Consider the following 19,510-nt stretch of genomic DNA (forward strand, 5'->3'; position numbering starts at 1 on the left):
AGTGGATTTTATAAGTGCTGCTGTAGGTCTTTTAATTTCAATGTATGAGGAACGGTGCTGTGGTGGGGAAAGCCATGTGTTCACTCACAGAAAAAAATGGCAGTTAGTATGGAGCTATGGGCTACAAGAACCCTCTGTTACAATCTGTCTGGGAGGATCGGGTTCTTTATGAAATGAAAGTCAGTCATTCTGGTAAATTTCAAGAACTTTGAAAGTTTCTTCAAGTGCAGTCGCAGAAACCATCAAGCACTATGATGAAACCAACTTTCATGAGGACCACCACAAGAAAGGCAGACCAAGAGTTAACTCTGCTGCAGAGAATAAGTTTATTAGACTCACCAGCCTCGGAAATGTCCAATTAACTGCACCTCCAATTAGAGCCCAAATAAATGCTTCACGGAGTTCAAGCAACAGACACATCTCAACATCAAATGTTCAGAGGAGACTGCGTGAATCAGGTCTTCATGTTTGAATTTCTGCAAAGAAAGTGAAGGAGCCCGATAAGAAGAATAGACTTGTTTGGGCCAAGATACACAGGCAGTGGACATTAGACCAGTGGAAATCTGTCCTTTCATCTGATGGCTCCAAATTAGAGATTTTTGGTACCAACCGCTATGCTTTCATGAGATGCAGAGAAGGTGAAAGAATGATATCTGCATGTGTGGTTCCCACAGTGAATATTAATTATATGAATTATTATTTTTCTCATCATGATGACATATTATTGGGAGATTATTTGGCTTGTTCTGTAATACTGGGGGTTGCAACCCCCAACCCCCCTCATAAATTATGCCTTTGGTTAAAAGGGAAAATTTAAAAGGGCAAATAAGCAGAGACCTGGTCTCTCATGTCATCTAAATCTAAATACTCCACATGACAAAAGCCAAGTAGAGTGAATAAAAAAGCCAAGTTAGTAAGCTAAATGTCCAGGTCCTATTTCGGTGAAGCCTTTTTACCGTTGTAAATAACAGAATCGAATCATTTTCCACCTTGTATGCTCACTACAGGACTCAGTGAAATATCATTGAAAATTATCGAAGGTTCAAGATCTCCAACGGTCCCTTTACAAAAAGCGTTGTTTAATTCACGCCCATTAAACGCACTCTACTCTGATTGGTCTTAACCTGCCATGTGATCATTCTGGGCCATTTATTGGCGAGTGCGCATTGCATGCGAATAAAAAAAAAAATCTGCATACAAAATCCAAGCATCTATGGGTCGTCCAGTATCTCACAGGGAATTTGCATATAAAACTTTTGCAGACATATCTGCTTTTAATGTATGTATTTTCCATGTAATTTTTAATGTTTCTTAAAGACTTAAAGCCAATTCACCACTGAATCTTAGGCTACACGGGATGTTAACAAGTTATAGTGAGTCATAAAAATGTGTACACGTGTACATTTAGAAACTATTTAGTGAACGCGGAGATGGGTTGCAGTACATTTTACGAATAAGATGGCAAAAAACTATACGCATCACTGGAAGTAGAGCCACGGTTGATGGCCTTTTAAGGAAATCCCTATTGCGTAACGGTAAGTGACGTCAAACCAGGCAGTAGTCACAAGACTCGAAGTCCGCTATCGAGCTAGCACTGTCCACAGCTCCCTTGCCGGGACCCGGGTATTTGCGTAATTTTTTGAGAGTCGGGGAAAGATGGCAGAGTCAATGGAGCACGTTGGAAGAACCCGTCATATTAAATCCGCCAAAACTTAAGCGTTGTCGGTATCTGATACATCAAAGATTTGCGAAACCGTAGCTAACTGTAGACGAGTCCCCTCTTGAGTTGTAACTGTCGTGGCGCTTTTCATTTTCTTTGTGGCTTGGGTAGTCGAATGTTGTTATTCGCTTGAGGGGGAATCGTGATCGAAACAAGACGTGGGAGCGTGGAGCGAGGCTAGGGTAGGCAGGCTAGCTCGGTGGGCGCTTGTTTTTGGGGGATGTTCTCCGTACTTTCTTATGGCAGACTGGTTGCCAGGGCTGTCCTCGGCGGACTTTCCCAAACAGATAGCCGGGATTACAGCCTGGTGACAGCTAGCTGTGGATTCGGAAAAGATTTTCGCAAAGGGATTTTGAAGAAAGGGATGTGTTATGGTGACGACGCCTGTTTCATAGCTCGACATAGATCCGCCGATGTTTTGGGTAAGTGCAACTTATGTCCCATTTGCATTTACGTGACCTATCATAGCTAGTAACGTTAGCCAACTAAGCTTTACCTGGAGATAAATCCTTTAATGGCTGTTGTGTTTGCTACCCTTAACTAATCAGCGTTTCCAGCTCATGTATAACTGTATCTTAGCCAGGCAAGGTTAGCTAGCTCTCCGTGTCAGATGTCCACGCAAATCAACGGTATTCAGTTGTTCGCTACAATGCAACTAGCTAGGCAAGACCCCATACATCCGGTTGAAGAACTTATCAAACGTTATAACATCTGACAAATCTTTTTTTAGTGAATTTCAGCCTAGCTAACTCTATTCATCACTTTCGTTGACATCTAAGTACACCCACCTTTAAAATATTTCGTTTTCTTGGCAACATAGCTAGCATGCGTTTAATCTAACATGCGTTACATAGCAAGCTAGTAATCAAGATGTCCAGTGTTACTTTACATGAGTGATACAATTAAAGTAAAATTCAGTTGGTTAACATTCTCTTGTCTTTCAAACGGAATTTTACAAGGAGGAGCAGCATCTTTAGAGAACCGCATGCGGGACAGAACGTCTGCGTATGAGTGCCTATTGTTGGGGGGGAGAAACAAAGGGTAAAATTGACACCGCGCGAAGCTAGCTAGCTGGCACGATGTGACGCTGTAAACCGCTAAAATAAAGATTCGTGTTTTCAGTGAACACGAAAACGGGTTAACAGTGTTTATGTATGTTATTCGTTCCCATATTTATTGATCACTATTGCTTAACCAACTATCCTGCTGCTTGACTATATGCAGTTGTGATTCAAGCCAACAAGTATTGTGGATACAGATGATTTTGGATGTTAGCCGATTGTTCTGTTTTTAGTGAGATTTTTGTATATGATCTTGTGTTGAAAACGGTTGTTCTTTACCGCGATGAGCGTTGTTACACAGGGAAACCGGTTCGTGTTGTTTAAGGTCAGACTGGTCACGCATGGGGGCAGCCATATTGAGAAAAACCTATCACGTTTCTTCAAAACGTAACGTTACCTACTGGAGAATACGGTGTCCTTAAATGACTTGCAGAATTCTTTTACGTTTTCTGTAAAGTGCTCCATTGTACGCTAATTGATAACGCAGTTACTAGCAGTTTGGTTCATAGCATTGTGCAAATTAGACTAATACAGCACCGTCAGCAAAATCTGTACACACGTTTGGATTCCAAAAAGGCACCCTGAAATGTATCTTTATGGCCTTAGCAAATGTTTCTTGCCGTAAGAGAATGATAATAGTTGGCAATAGGCGTAGGTTTCATTCCCACTTGCATTGCTCATAGCTCATGTAAATTTAGATGAATTAAGGGGGATAATCCGTATGACAATATTTTGGGTGACTATGCCCCCTCCAAACCTATGCATATGATAACTGGTGTTAAGATAAACCCGCAAATAGTTACCCTCTGTTTTCACATTATGGACCTTGATTCTGTTGTAGCAGTGCAATAACAATCCAAAATGTACAATTTATAACATACTTATGGTGAAATTACGACAAATACGTTTTCCAATGAATGGACCTTAACTTGTATCCATTTACAACATCAGAGCTCTTTTTACAGACTTGCACTTTGCATGAATTAATATTGTACACTGTGTGTTTTTTCTCCAAGGTTGCATTACCCATAGTTACAATGTCTGAATCACTCATATGTAGCAAAAACGGGGACACTTATGGCCTACCCGGAGACTACAAGATATTCTGTGAGGATGGTAATACTGTCGTTTTTACAGCGGGGCAGGTATTGCAGCCCTTCTGGGTGACAGCGGCACATGACTCTGTTTCTAACAGACTGTTCGACTGAATCACCCTGACCCTCCAAAGGCCTGTGGTGCTACTGCCTGATTCATAGCTTGATATCTCCGGCAAAGCAAGATCTAGGCATATATGCCAGCACCAGACATCTGCATCTTTTTTTCTCTGGATGCTGCTGCAACTTTTCTCTGCTGTGTTTATATGATGAGTTTACAGCAATTTTATATCCACCTTATTGCGTTCAGAGCGTTCATGTTTGTTTTTGCTCACTTATTTCTACTGTATGCTTTTTCTCAGACAGACTGCTTTGTAAAATGCACAGTACAGGCCTGATACCTTGATACCTTAGGCTCAAGCTTTGTGCCAGGCTGTTGGCAAGGGCATTAACTAGTTCTGTGAAAGGTTCAAAGTGAAGATGCTGAAAACCCTCCGTCTGTGAATGATCTCCGGTTTGCCAGTCATTCTTTCAACTCTGTTTCATCACCAAGGTTAAAAAAACATTAAAGAAGGTATTCATATACTATCTACCCTTCTGTAGTAATCTAGAGCTCAGAGCTTGAAGGTTTTGCAAAACTACTTACAGCATTAACACAGCCTATCAGCCTATGGATTGCACCAATTTGCCATGCTGTGGGGGGTGAGTGGGTGGGTTGCGGTATTTGCGTTATCGCAATGGCAAAACAGGACAGCATTAAACAAATAAGTATTCCTCCTGTCCCTGCAGCAGTTGTGACAAGGTTCACGTATTAATTAGTGACACGGTAGTCAGCTGAGCCATATCTTCTTTAGAGCAAATCCTACATTTTCATAGTCCATGATCAGTGAATAAATGAGGACAGCAGTTATCACTCTAGTTTAATATCGTTATTGATTCTGTGGTACATCTGCTAAACCTTAAGCCACAAACAAGAAGAGGGCCTTAATTAGGAGTGGGTGTGATACCAGATCTAACCGGTGGGGATCAAGGACCTCAGCCATAATCCATTTCGTGCTTCCTCTAATACTGGAAATCTCAGACCTCTGTTCTCTTTTAGCTGAACTGAAGTTGTGCGGGAGACATGCGCAGTTCTCAGGATAGAGAAGGACAAAGGGTTTCTGTTGCTGATAAGTCAGTTCAGGTAGTGCAATATTGTCTTGTGTGTTAGGAGTCTGTAATAAGACTGAAAATCAAATGTCACGCGATAGGGAATGAGTGCTTTCCCAGTCCAGTCAGACTGTCATTTGATAGGATAACTGCCCACAAGGAGATTGTAGCAGACTAATGCCTGTCATGTCCTACTTTGAGCTGTATTTTAGTCTGGGTTACACAAGCCAAGTGAACAAATGACGGAGAATTATTCCACTTGTGTAATTCATACTAACATTCTAGGGAGGGGTGTTGAGGTGTCTGTTGCATTCTTTTCAAGGAATCGCATTTTCTTTGAAATAGTGCGGAAAGTGTCTTAAGTCTGCGACTGTGATTTTTCACACCACAGTGACACCCATAGGCTGAATTCTTATGCATGTCAAACCTGCAGTGGTTGAGTAAGAAAAGAAGCTTGGAACCAATCGATGAAACTTTGTTTATTCAAGAGGGTTTGTATGACTGTGTCGAACTTCACCTTACTACACTGCTTCTGTTTGTTGGTGTTTATCTTTTTCTTTCCTCTTCTGGACAGTAGAGCGATAAGGAAATGGAAAGCAGACCAATGGATGAAAAAGGGTGTTACTAAAAACAATGGCAAAGGCCATGCAGGTTTATGGAGCATTCAAGGTGGAAGGGAAGGTCTTTGCAGGGTACGTTACAGATTAAATAGGTAGGAAAAAAGGGCATGCAATCACGAGCAGCTGCTTATTGGTTCATTTAAGAGGGCAGGATCCACACTCCTCTGGGGCACGTTTAGCAGTATTGTGAAAATGCTCTAAGATGTGGCTGCCACGGCTGTTTCCCCTACTGTTTATAGTTGGCACGAGTGGCCACACACTGCGCACTGTGGATGGGAGGGATGGGTTCCACACGTTGGCCGGGATGACTGTCCTTGTATGGTCACCCGAGCAGATTCTTGCGAGCAAGAAGCGGAGGGGGAGCATTGCCTTTCCAGGAAAATGTCATATCAGGGCTGTTCTGTGAAAAGTGAAAAGGGAGAAGGGAGGGAAGAGATTGTCTCACAGGCCACCCCTGCATGTCTTGGTTTTGGTGCACCCTCTGCCATTGTCTTTTGAGCATGCTCAGTTTGTTTAAAACTTGAAGGTTTGCGTATGCATTTAAGTGTGAATCAAAAATTAAAATCTTGCTCCAAGCTTGTAGTCCCTCCAGCAGTACTATATTTTCAAGTGAAAATGTCTTGCTTGTTTTAAACTAGTCCAAAATTTGTCCTGTCATGATTGAAATGCTGTTTCTCCATTTTTGAAACAATGCTGTCAGATAGGTCAGAGAGAGCACTCCATGGTGGGTCTGAGTATAAACTACTGACCCTTTGCTGGATGATACCTGGGGCATTGGTCGCTCAGGGTACTCTCCTGGGGCTGACTCCCTCTGACTGCTGTCACTCCACTGAACCAGGATCAGGAACAGAGTCTCTGGTTGCAGGCACCCTATCTTGTTGCAAGCAGCCTAACTGGTTCCCAACAATGAGCTACTTGGTGACAGCAGCTGTCCGTCCAGGCGAGACCCTGCTGTGCGCAAAATTGGGAATGCTCTGTGGCACACGACTGGGTGACTTACTGGAATTGGTCAAGGACTGTCGGACCGAGTGGAATTTTGCATGTTTGGCGGAGAGGCGCCCGGGACTTTGCAAAGATAACAAATATGTTGAGCCCAGTCCGTGGTAACAAAAGGCACAAAGCTTGGATTAGTCTTGGTCAGAAATGCACTTCTGCTTCAGGATTGGCTAATGGTCCGGCATGTTGTAAAAGGTTTCAAAAATCTGATTACAAAAGTACCCCTTCCTGTTTGGTGGTAATGCTGATGAATCATTTGAAATTTGCTAACTCGCAGACTTGGGGATGAAAGCATGAGAACAAGCAGCACTGATACGAGCACTTCCCCTTGCCTACCTACAGGGTGAGTTACGGGATATAGAATTTGACATGGTATGTCCTATATAGTAGATATACAAATCTTACGGTTATGGGCTAACAGAACAGCATAAAGAAGTAGCATAAGGAATTATGCGTTTTCAAGCCCGTTATACAATATATAGCTTCTCTTTTTTATTATCACAGATTGAAAAAACATGACCGTTCGAAATTTGGTCGCATTGATGACAACCCTAGAAAAAACATCTCACTCTGTGACTGGATGTTGACTCCCATCTAAAGTGAGAGTTGGGAGCAAGCTTCAGAGGGAGCTGTGTAATGACACTAAAACAGTGGTACTGTCTTGTGTACAATAAAACGCATTTAACACATTTATTCATTAACTGATGTAGGCATACCGCAGGTGCCTGGGTCGAGCCAGGCAGGTTGCTGTAATGCAGTGAACTGGGGAATATCGTCCTGACTGAAATACCCCTCTTACTGAACGGCAGTCGTAGGTTGCCCCACAATGCCCCCTGGCAGGGGGCACCAGAGCTGTCGGGGGTTCGATTCATGAACCCGGGATGCGCTGCTGCTCTCAGAGCCCAGGCCCATGGCTAGAGATGCCACCCGAGTGTTTGCCCCTCCCCCTTAGCAGCAGCACCGCGCAGCTTCAGAGGCCCTGCACAGGCAGTCCTCGCACTGCAGCTGAGACAACACACAGGCCCAGCACACAGCTGACCCAGGGTCAGGGCACGGGGCTGATGGAGCATGACTCCTCACACCTGTCACACCCCAGGACAGCTGGTGTATGTGTGTGTGTGTGTGTGTGTGTGGGGGGGGGGTTCACTGGGTCCCCAATGGTTGTGTGACATTAGAGAGCCTGACTGGCACCCATCTGTCCCATTGTGGCTGGCCTGGTGGCTTGCGGAAGTGGTCTGCAAAACCTGTCAGCAGGCTGTAATTGTAGTTATAAGCACTGAACTATGCCTGCGTTGTATTTTGAATCTAGGTTTATAGGAGTTGAAATGTACCAGATGACATTTTCCTACTTTGCGTGTTCTCATCTCAAGTCCTTGACACGTGGTGTGGGCAGTGGCATCTTGATCGTTTCCTTGTGACTGTCTTCATGCTGCCAGTAGTTTAGCTGCAGCGTTGGGAGCTGGCTGTTCTGTTCCAGCAGACACGTCTGTAATAGAAGGGTGTGCACTGGGGCGTTCTTGGCCCCTCCTACTCAACTTTTCCAGTTCTCTGGTTTCCTGTTTGTGTCGGTGGTGACAGACAGTTCTGCACAAATGAATGGGTATCTGATCACAGTTGAGGTTCGTTTTGTCCCTCTGTCTTTATCTGTCAGCAAAGGTGTGTCTGGTCATCAGAACAACTGAAATGTTGCTCTCATCTCTTCATGGAGTGAAACTTCCCCAGTGTGAGGGAATATATGCTTGTGATTAAGGCATACCACTACATTAATTTTGTCCCTTCTGTTGGACCAAGCCATTCTCCCCTTTTATAGCTATTGTGGGCCGCGTTATTTCCCGCTGACAGGAGCTCCCCGATGCTGCACTTCCAGATGAGGACTTTTGTAATCAATTCTACTTTACTGTAGAGTCCTATGCGGTGGAATATGTCACAAGGCAGCTGGAATGCATCACTGAAAACAGAAATCTATACTAATATGTTAAAGGCCCACGGTTTATACTGTGGAAAAATGAGGATAAATTGCACTGACATTTTTTGTAAGATCAGCATTAAGACCTCTTTGGTCAATGTTGCTGTAAAATAAAAATAAAAAAGCAATCCGCAACCTGCCCCTAGTGTGTGCCAACTGGGTCCTTATATTCTAGTATTTCAGTGTAAATTTCCAGTCCTGACGTTCTTTAGTTTTATTAGTAGGCTAATTATAATTAGTCATTTTCACTAATTGTACATTTTTCCCTAATTGTGCCTTGATGTGATTCATTGAATTACAGACAGTTGTACTAATTTAATGTATTAATCTTCAGGCTGTTTAGATTCCATATCAGAAAATCTGTCTATTCTATTCTCGTCCTGCCCTGATGGTCTAAGGGAGGTGAGGGTGCTGGACTGTGGGAACTCCAGAACTGGGCGTAGGCCCCTCTGCACAGCTAGGTCCATGCTGGATTTGCCATAGTTCTGTAACATGCAGTCATAAGCTTTGGTTTTCAAATGGCTTGCCAGCAGCTGGCCACTGGGTTGCAACTGCAGCCTCTAGTTGGTGGGACAGAGGGACCTCATACCTTAGCATTTATCTGTGTTTTCTTGCTTTTCAGGTGTGGCCGACGGCGTGGGGGGATGGAGAGATTACGGCGTGGACCCCTCCCAATTCTCTGGCACGTTGATGAGGACGTGCGAGCGGCTGGTGAAGGAAGGCCGCTTCATGCCCAGCAATCCCGTGGGCATCCTCACCACCAGCTACTACGAGCTCCTTCAGAACAAAGTCCCCTTGCTGGGTGAGTGGGCAGAGCCTCTCTGGCTTTAAGCACCCCGTGACGAAGCAGTGCCTTTCTCTGTGATATGGTGCACTCACTGCTGCCCACCTACAGATTCCTTTTTCTAACTGTCCAGTCAGCACATGCTTTTGAAATGGTTAAATGTTGTAGTTACTTCAATACATGTCCTTTTCTGAAGCTGATAGCTGATAGATTTTTAATGTCCAGAAAGATGTGTTCCCAGCAAAATAACAGACCAGCTTGCCAAGTTACCTATGGATTGGTTAGAGGTGAAACTGATAAACTGGTGTTTGACATCCTAAGAGTTCAGTTCTCTTTGCTTAACAAGTGCAGCCAAGTGCGATTTTTTTATGTGACGTAGGAGCAGTTGTTTGTGGGGGACGTATGACGTCCGTGTGCTTTTGATATCGGAGCGAGGTTAATGATCAGTCGGGACCCTGACCCCCCCGGCTGTCGGTGGGGAACACTCGCTGACTGCAGGGAGGCGGACTCCTCCAGCGCCATCGGGCTGGAGTCCGGGTAGACTGCGGATCCGCAGGATGAGTCAGAGAGAGACCGCGTCATGAGTTAGAGAGATGCCTCCCAGCCAGCAAACTGCGCGCTCCAGAATCGCCCAAATTCATCACAGCTGCTTGCTGGGAAGGAGAAGCATGCGGCAGCATGTGCGCTATAAAAAAACTACATATTTACAGAGAAACATCTACACAGAGGCTGGTGCCAGCCCAGTAAACAGAGTCATTCCTCCATTCCTCTTTGCCTCCTACCCCCTCTTCCTCAGTTTTTTTCCATAAAAACAGACAATGGTTCCATGGTTGATAGACAACTGGCACCACTAGTTGTGGTTATAGAGTTTGTGGGCTGGGCCGGGGAATTAAGAATGCCAGTTCAAGGCCAATGGTGTGAGAGCTCCGCAATAATATTACCATACGGAGATGTAAAAGGAGCCCGCAAGCGTGATTGTTCACCGATGAGTCACCAGCAGCAGGGTGGGGTTCTGTTCCAGGAGGCCTCTTTGTCGGGATAGTTCTCTTCTGTCCACATCTAACGCAAAATGTGAACGAGCTGGGATCCCAGTCGACCCAAAAAAACAACTGCACTTTGTTTGGGTCCTTAATGCAAATGTTTTTTGTTCTGTCCCGACCTTTTAGCGTCACCTCTGCAGTGTGACTGATTAGCGTGGGGCCTTAGGTAACCCTTGGATCTGCCGTGCTTGAATTTGTACGGGCATTAATATAACCCGTCTCTGCTGCCTCCAGGTCAACAGAACCTGATAGTGGAAAGTGAGCGGCCTCCACCGAGACACTGGGTCAGTGTGAGGACAGAGTGTGTTTTGGTGCCGCATGCCAGGCAGTGCTGGTACAGCTTGTGAATGCTGGAGAGTATTTAGGTGTTTACCTGGAGCATTACCTGATGTCCCTCCAAATGGACTATTTCACCACGATCAAAGAACCCCTGGGTGAATAAAATAAAATAAAAAAAGAAAATCAAACGCATCGCCTATTGATTAACCTCCAGCAGGGTTTCTTTTTTTGAAAATGTGTGAAGGGTACAGAGGTATCAGATCTGATACATCTACCCTTTCAGAATGTTTTTTTTTAGTGTATTTTTGAAGTGATACTTCTGCATAGCTGGGAGTTTTTAAAGTCTGGAAACTTTCCTTTCCAAGGTCACAGAGTAGTGACGGAGTAGTACCTGCCGCGCAGGGGCTGGGCCTGGCACCATGCCCCCTGTGGTTTAATCAGCACATAGCAGGCCGCCTCGGGCTTCAGCTCCCCTGGCAAAAATAAAAGGGTCATTGCGTGGGAGGGACACAAACAGGGACTTTCAAAGTGTCCTCCCAAAAGACCGTGATCTCTGTACCTAGTACTCTGTACCTCTGTACCTAGTTCGGAATGTTCTGGAAAACAAGGACTTCCCCTGGCGCAGTGTTTAGGCCAGTGGTTCTTAACCTTGTTGGAGGCACCGAACCCCACCAGTTTCATATGCTCATTCACCGAACCCTTCTTTAGTAAAAAATAGTGTGTGTGCCCACTAACTGCAGACTAGACTGAGGGGTGGACCTCTGCGGCGGAGGCTCCACCGAACCCCTGAGACCGACTCACCGAACCCCTAGGGTTCGACCGAACCCAGGTTAAGAACCACTGGTTTAGGCTGTTGGCTGATGTACATTTTGTTTCGTACATGCGGTTTATTTTATTGTTCAGCTTTAAAGCATGTTTGTTTTTTTTTGTTTTTTTGTCGTCATTGCAATGTAGCCTATGTATTGCACACAACTCTATAGTGGGCTCTCTTTAGATGTTTTGTATAGATGAGGTATCCATGTTGCATGTGAGTCAGTTGGGCTGTCCTTGCACTGAACTGCACACTTGCATAATGGTCTTCTGAAGGGTCTTTTCATGTAGGAGCGAGGCTCAGTTACTGGCTCGGCGTATCGAATGGCCATTTGCTCTTGCACGTATCAGAAGTGCCGCCGCTGTGATGCACTGATGCACACTGTCGTCCCCCTGCAGGCAGCAGCACGGCGTGCATCGTGGTCCTGGACAGGCACAGCCACCGGCTGCACACGGCCAACCTGGGCGACTCGGGGTTCCTGGTGGTGCGGGGCGGCGAGGTGGTGCACCGGTCGGACGAGCAGCAGCACTACTTCAACACGCCCTTCCAGCTTTCCATCGCGCCCCCCGAGGCAGAGGGCGCGGTCCTCAGCGACAGGTCAGTGATCCGCCGCCGCCGACATCCTGTCTCGCTCCCGCCCTCGCGCCCAGCGGAGTTTTAACCGCGCCAGGCCCCACCCCCTGCCCAAACTCGTGCTGGAGATTTCATTTAACGCTCTGCATAATCGGTGTTCTAGAATTGTTTTCAGTTACCAGTTGTGATGGTTACTTCATCATTAGAATGTTCAGTTGGGAACATTAAAATCGGCTATTTGTGATCTTGCACCAAGGGTTAAAAAGCAATTTCACTGCATACCGTTTGCTTAGTCAATGGCATGAGACCTGTCTGACGTTACTTTAAAAAGTCATTATGTTATCCAGAATCATTTCAAATGTTTCAGATCAGATAGGGAAGTAGAGGGGTGAGTGTGTCTTTTTAAAGAAAGGCATTTTAGTCTGCCTCCTGGGATTTCACTGCTGGAATACAAGAGGATTTGCGGCTATTCTTTCCATGTCATGCCAAGTTAGGCAGATCACCAGTTTCTCATGGGCACCAAGTAAAAAGAATGGACTGTGTCCCTAATTACGCTGCCCCACCCCCTCTGTTCCCCCGCCCCCCGTCCTTCTGTCCCTCTAACAAGCCAGTCCGGCCTGATCTAGAGCACGAGGGCTGCTGTGATGTCAGAAGCAGAGCCAGGGCCATGTGAGGCCTCCGCTAGGTTTGTGTTGTGCCAGCAGTGGAGTGTCTGCTCCTTCCAGGAGGGGGCAGGGCTGGTGGGGAGGGGTGTGCTGGCTCCATGCCATCCTTAGAGCCGGGCAGAGCTGTAATCACACAGGAGTGGGCCAGAGGATTTCCTTAAAATAACCAGTCCTGTTGCCCATTTTTTAAATTTTTTTTATTATGTTTTTCCTCTTGCCCCTGACTTCGTGAAGATAGAGGAGAACGTCATTTCCAGGTCTCTCGTGTGCCTTTTAATTTGTACGGGACAGTCTGCACTTTACACTTTGGCCTGAGTGTAGAAGCTAGGGTTTTACAGTCAAGTGATCAAAGTCTGGTGCAGGAGTGTGTTACTCATTCATACCCAGCCTTGTGTGTGTGTGTGTGTGTGTGTGTATGCGTGCCTGTGTGTGTGTGTGTGCGCGCATGTGTATGTGTGTGTGTGTGTGTGTATGCGTGCCTGTGTGTGTGTGTGTGTGTGTGTGTGTGTTGCTCTGTTCATTTGAAAGGCAGAATCAAGGGCATGGTGTCTGGCTTGCTTTTTGGCAGTGGCCTGACTCTCACCTACTTTTCAAGGTGACCCTAGTTTGGCTGTAGGGAGGGCGGATCTCCTTTGGATATTTGACAGATGCCAGGCTATTTCATTACCTACGAGATTCACTAAGAACTCCTTTAAACCCTTTATCTGGAGGAGACAGGCTGATGAGCTGAGCGGCCACATGCTCTACTGGTCTCATCTCAGTGCTGCCGCTGGGCACTAATCCTCCCCATTATTACCGTCTTTCATCTAGATACATTAACCTTTAAGGCTCTTTCTCTCCATCACTCTTTGAAAGCGAAATGATGTGCATTCTAAATGAAAGGCGAATGTAGCGAGGAGATACACTAGGGCCAGGATAGGTCAAGAAACGAGGCCAGGGATATCGCAGGCCTCCAAGAACGGAACTCGACACGTTCAGCTCCGATCTATATCCGTTCAGGCACTGGCACGCTGGCACGAGCCAGGAACCCAAGCCCAGGACGAAGTGTACGTTTCCATGCCCTGTCCTTCTGACCTCGTGCTGACCGTACTTTCCGCTGACCTTCGATTTGATTTTATTTTAATCGCCGTGGCAGCAGGCCTGGCTTCAGTTCAGCCTGCGTTTATCACTGTCGGACCACTGACACCTGTGTTATAGGCAGTGTAGGTGGCGTGCTGCCTTTGTGTCTTCATGGGATTTGTAGGGTAGGACAGGTTTGCAACTGTGCTAAGGATAGGAATGATGCTAGTTCAAACTGGAGCAGTTGTCCGTTAATTTCATTTGAGCAGTGACCCTGTGTTTGTGATCTAGACGGTGCGCTCTGTATGTAAACAGTTTGTACGGCAGTCCAATTTTGTGACTGAACTCTGGTTGGGAGTAATGGTAATTCAGAGCGAAGCATTACCCCATTAATTGACTTGAAGCTGCGGCTCATAGCTTGGCGGCCTAGCTTCAGGACATTTGGGAGGTGTTGCAGTTTAGACCCCATTTCCGGTGGGGGCCCTGGGAGGGAGATGCCACCCTATGAGTGGTCGGGCTGACAGGCAGAAGGGCGTAGGAGGTTCGTGCAGCCTCAGCCCGTTACGGGGAGTTGCAGGAACAAAATGAATACCCAGTACAGTGCAGTGAGGGAAGTGATTCATACAGCTTAACACCAGCAATGCACATCTATGGAGTGCAAAGGGCAGCAACAGATTGCACGCTATCTGGAAAAAATCTTTACCAAATACAGTCAATGTAAAATAACTGCAAACCCTGAATCTTTTCAGTCCTCATATGTAGGAATCTGACATGGTTTAAATGAGTATTCTGGTTATTTTAAATGCATCTGGCTGTAGAAATATGTTCACAGTTGAACACTTCATCGGAGATTTCATCACTCTCTATGGGAAACACTGTGAATGCCCCCATGTGACCTCAAGGTTTCTGATTGACAGTGCACCCTGTCCCAGCCCCCCACCCCCCAAACCCACACTAACCCTGTATGTTTTCCTGTTCCCCCCCCCTCACAGTCCTGACGCTGCAGACAGCTCCTCCTTTGATGTCCAGCTGGGAGATATCATCTTGACTGCGACAGACGGCCTCTTTGATAACATGCCCGACTATATGATCCTACAAGAACTCAAAAAACTCAAGGTATGGGTTCATTTTACTTCAGCAGCATCATATACTGACTTGTACAAATGGAATATACCTTTAAAATATACAATTTGTTGGTGTCCTGGTTTGGTGTTAGTTTCTGTTACTTTAACAAATGTGTCTGAATAACATTTTTTCATCTCTTGTGAAGACTTCCTCCCTCCACTGTTATTTATTCTAAACTCATGCCTTAATGTTATTTTTAGAACACCAACTATGAAAGTATACAGCAGACAGCCAGAAGCATCGCTGAACAGGCCCACGTCCTGGCTTACGATCCCAACTACATGTCGCCTTTTGCACAGTTTGCGTGTGACAATGGACTGAATGTAAGAGGTAAGGTCGTGCTTTGGTCACCTTGTTACAGCTGGAGGAAGACGCCCCCTTCCCCACAACTTTTATGGAGCCGTTAATTTAAGAGCCTTCTCTTTTCTGAAAGTTTTCCGTCACCGGGCAACTGTTCAAAGCAGTTAAGAACTTGGTGGGAAGCAAATTCTGGAGGGGGGAGGAGGGGGGGACCCCAAACATTTTGAAAACGAATCAAAAAATGTACTTTGCTGTGGCAATATTGTACAGCCGAGCGGCATTAGACCCGATGTCCTCCTGTTACCACATTGTTTTTGTTTCAAACCGCTTGCTGACTGAATGCAGCAAACGGCATGAATGTAGAAAATCTGCAAATATCTACCCCTTCAGTCAGTCCTTTTTGTTCCCTTACACGGTCTCCTTTGTGTTCCACAGGGGGAAAGCCGGATGACATCACAGTTCTTCTGTCAATTGTGGCAGAGTATACAGACTAGCGTCTGTGGGAGGGACGGAGAGAGTTCCGACTTCGGTCTTCCTCCTGTGTTCTATTGTACTGTTTGTTTCCTGCTGGCAGGATTGGGGACTTTACTCCTTTTGCAGCTAAGCCCCGCCCCCTCTTCCATGTCTCAATCTACACCTTTTTCCCGTCCTGTCCAGTCATTCCACTCGGCCTCCAGCCCCACCTCCATTTGCACCGCCCCCCCCACCCCTACCGTTCAGGTTCCAGTTGCTGATCAGTGTGACTGGCCCACATTCCCGCCAAATAAAAAAGAGATTAGCACTGTAATGCTGGGCAGGGTTTCCCCTTACCTTAAAAACTGCGAGGTGCAGGGGGAATCAACATGGCGCATTTGATGACCTCATATCAGTGCGCGCTGTTGGAGCTCGGCACAGTGCTGTTGTGGCATTTTTGTTCTTCTGAGAGGCAGAGGAGAAATCAGACCCCCTTGTCTGCACCTTTTTCTGTTGGTGACTAATAATAACCTAAAGTAATTAAGCTATTTTCTCTTTATGTAAAAAATTGTCCTACATGACGAGGGCTGATTTGTGGCTGGGCGGGGAAGGTGCTCGTGGGCAATGGAGCAGAGTCTGGGGAGAGTATAAATTGGGATAGTACCAGTCAACACAGGAAGGAGGAAAAACGAGTGTCAAATCTGAGACTCTTCTCAGTTTAAGCATCTGTGCTAAAACATCCTTAAAGGTGTGAACCGTGTTTTGGGAGCAGAAATCTCAGTGGCTTCTAGATGGGCCACAGTGGGTGGTCAGAGCCGGTTTGGAACAAGTAGCTGTCAGACGGATCTGTGCTGCGGGGAAAATGGCATCAAGGGAGAGGATGTGGGGGGAAAAGCCACCGCAAGGCAAGGTCACTTTAAGTGTGAGATGAAATATTTAATGGCAATAGCCGTGCAAGTGAAGGCAGGATTGGGATTCACAGACTGCCTCGGCTGAGGAGGCACATGGTAGAGGGTTAGAAGTGTTCTGTATGTGTGAACGCACTTCTTTAATTTGGTTTTCGGTAAATGTACCCTGTGTGTGCGTGTGTGTGTGTGCGTGCGTGCATGTGCGTATGAGCGTGTCTTGCGGCTTCTTAATTGTCATGTTTGTGTAGCAGGATTTATGAAGTGTCGGATTCCTTAAGCTGATCGACTGATCAACCAACCGACCCTTTTTGGAAGGGGAGTGTTCTTTAAATGTAAGATCTGCAGGATGACAAATTGTGACCGATCCCCTTAATCTCACTTTCCCCTCCCATACCCCCCCCCCCCCCCCCCGTTTGAACGAGCAGAGGTGTGTCCATGGCCTCAGGTCAGCGGTTCCCCCGGTCAGAGCTGTGTATCCAGCGTACGTGTGTGTGTGTGTGTGTGTGTGTGTGTGTGTGTGTGCGCGCGCATGGGCTCTGTCTACTGCACAGAGGGTTTTTCATGTTCTTTAGAACTCTGGAGAGAGCATACCGTTAACGCACAAGAATAATTCTAGCGTCTGTGAATTCTTACAGATATGACAGGTCAGATATAAATAATAAAGGTTTATTTTTATAATAAATTCTGTTTTTTGGTGGGGTGTGTGAGGGTGGAAACTGGGTTTTCATGTCATTGCTTGACTCGTCCCAGCCTCACTTTATTGTACAGTTTGTCCCTGTTTAGAAAAAAATCCTGAAGCCATCTTTTAAAACGCATAGGCCTCGATTTAAATCAGGTTAGTTTTCGGATAAATGTTGTCTAACATTTTATAATTTCAGTCTCGGCAGACATCAGGACTTCCCCACCTCCTGTAGATTTGTACTGTGTATTTGCATAACTTTACTGTGCAGCTTCTATTTTGTAATTAAAACAAATTAAGTTTCTACATGTACTGTGTACATGTCAATTTTCTGTTATTTATAATGCTCATCTGGATTGCACCTAGCATTATTCAGTATTTTTTTTTTTTGTCATCTGTGTTTTAATTTCTGAAAGCAAGATTTTTGATTTCATCGACTGTTCTGTAAAGGCTTTGTCGTAATTATCTTTGGTCATTGTTCTCAAGCCCTCGCATTGTGCTGCCCAGTTCATTGCCCGCATAGCTGCAAAATGCTGCTGTAAAATCTGCCATGAAATCAGAGGGGTGGACACTCCTACTGAAATCTTCAGGCGTACAGCACTGTGACTCTCAACTACATCGCTTTTAAAAGCCTCGCTGTCTTCACCCTATAAATGTCTGCTCTGCCTGAGCGAAAGGAGACTTGTCTTTGAGTCATAACATCCTTTTCCGAGACGTGCTTTTGGGACAAAAACAAATTTGGCTGAGTGTTTAGGGCTTTGCCCCGAAGAAGAGAACATGTATGGCATGCGGTTACGCAAGATTCCGCTGTCGCTGCTGTGTACACAGAGGTGCAGGGCGGATGGATTGGCCCGCACGCATGCAGGGTGTCAATCAAACACATTCTACTCCTCTGCCCTGGCTTATCCACTCCCTTTTGTGTTGCAGCGGGTGCACCAAAGACATGCTTCCTGATGTGTGTTTTTCCTCTTAAATGATAAAGCAATACTATGACAATACATGACAAAATGCATCACCTGTGTTTGTACACATGTTTCCACATTTACTTTAGGACATATCTGGTATTAAGATTTTTTTTAAATGGCAAAAAAAAAACCTTTAATGTATATGCACTGACAACATTACTGCGTTAAGTGCCCAGGCCGCTGGCTGGTCGTGCATTTCATCTCTATGCTGTGCTGGAGTTCCAGTGCCCTGGTTTGTCTCTGTATGAGAGCCAATGGGAGTCTTAGTGGTAGCTTCGCGGGTCCTAGGTTAAACCAAAGTAGTTAAGGAAAGCCATAACCAAACATGACCGGTGTGTTCCCCCCCGCAGCCGCCTGCTGGGCGCTGACCCCGTTAGCCAGGCTAGCAGTGCTTGCGCTTCGCCGCACTCTGAAAGAGGCCCATTCCTCCTCGGACACCCCGACTCCACCTAGCAGTTAGCCTTACGCTCATCTGTGGCTTTGAAATAACGCTTTGGAGTGACCTGCAGGAAATCTCTAAGTGGTTTTCAGTTCTACTATGTGCTATGAAAGAAGTTTTTGATGATGATGATGATGATGATAGTCTTTGCTGTTGGGTTACCACTCTTGAGTACCTTGGGTCCCTGTAAGCTACAAGTGCTACAAGCCGTTTTATACATCTGGAATCTGCTTCTCGATTCAGTGTTCCTTAAAGACAGACTGCCTTCCTGTCCGGCTATGAACATAAACTTGGACTCAGGTTTGAGAAGGTCAGATGGTGATGGGCACACACAATGTTTCAGGACTGCTAATCGTCTTCTTTTTTTTTTTTTTTAAATGTAAAAGGATTATTATTATGCAGCGAAACTAAAGGCCATTTTCTCCAGCTTGTTAGTACTGTTCAGACTGATTGTGCTGGAACTGACTGAAGGACCAGTGAGCTCAACACGCGCCATATCCGCCTTAACCCAGAAACCGATTCCACCCCCAGTGCGGCCTTGCGACAGAGCCAGCTTGTCCTGTCTCCCAAAGCTCTCATGCTGCTGTCCATCAACGCGCTCTTGCAATTAAACACGTGGTTTCTTACTCTCGTTGAAATAGGCAATGTTTGTTAGTATGAAAAAGCTGCACATATTTTTGTGTGTGTACAGTACAATGATGCAGATATGGATTCTGTAAATATGTTTTCAAAGCTGTAAAATATTTAAATAAAGACTATAGTATTTATACTAAACTGTCTGGCCTCTTGCATTTGTAAAAACAATATTTTTCTAATTCAAAACA

General features: G+C 45.7%; 1 protein-coding gene across 1 annotated transcript; it reads left to right on the plus strand.

The window, feature by feature from the left end:
* The first annotated feature begins 1,553 nt into the window (after positions 1-1,553).
* Positions 1,554-19,460, plus strand: pptc7a (protein phosphatase targeting COQ7 a). The gene is made up of 6 exons (XM_035378858.1): positions 1,554-2,142; positions 9,229-9,408; positions 11,919-12,117; positions 14,810-14,933; positions 15,143-15,272; positions 15,678-19,460. Exons 1-6 carry the CDS (start codon positions 1,941-1,943, stop codon positions 15,734-15,736), a joined length of 894 nt encoding a protein of 297 aa, XP_035234749.1. The 5' UTR covers positions 1,554-1,940; the 3' UTR covers positions 15,737-19,460.
* Positions 19,461-19,510: the final 50 nt, after the last annotated feature.

The sequence above is a fragment of the Anguilla anguilla genome, chromosome 10, assembly GCF_013347855.1.
Source record: "Anguilla anguilla isolate fAngAng1 chromosome 10, fAngAng1.pri, whole genome shotgun sequence".
Classification (NCBI taxonomy): Eukaryota; Metazoa; Chordata; class Actinopteri; order Anguilliformes; family Anguillidae; genus Anguilla; species Anguilla anguilla.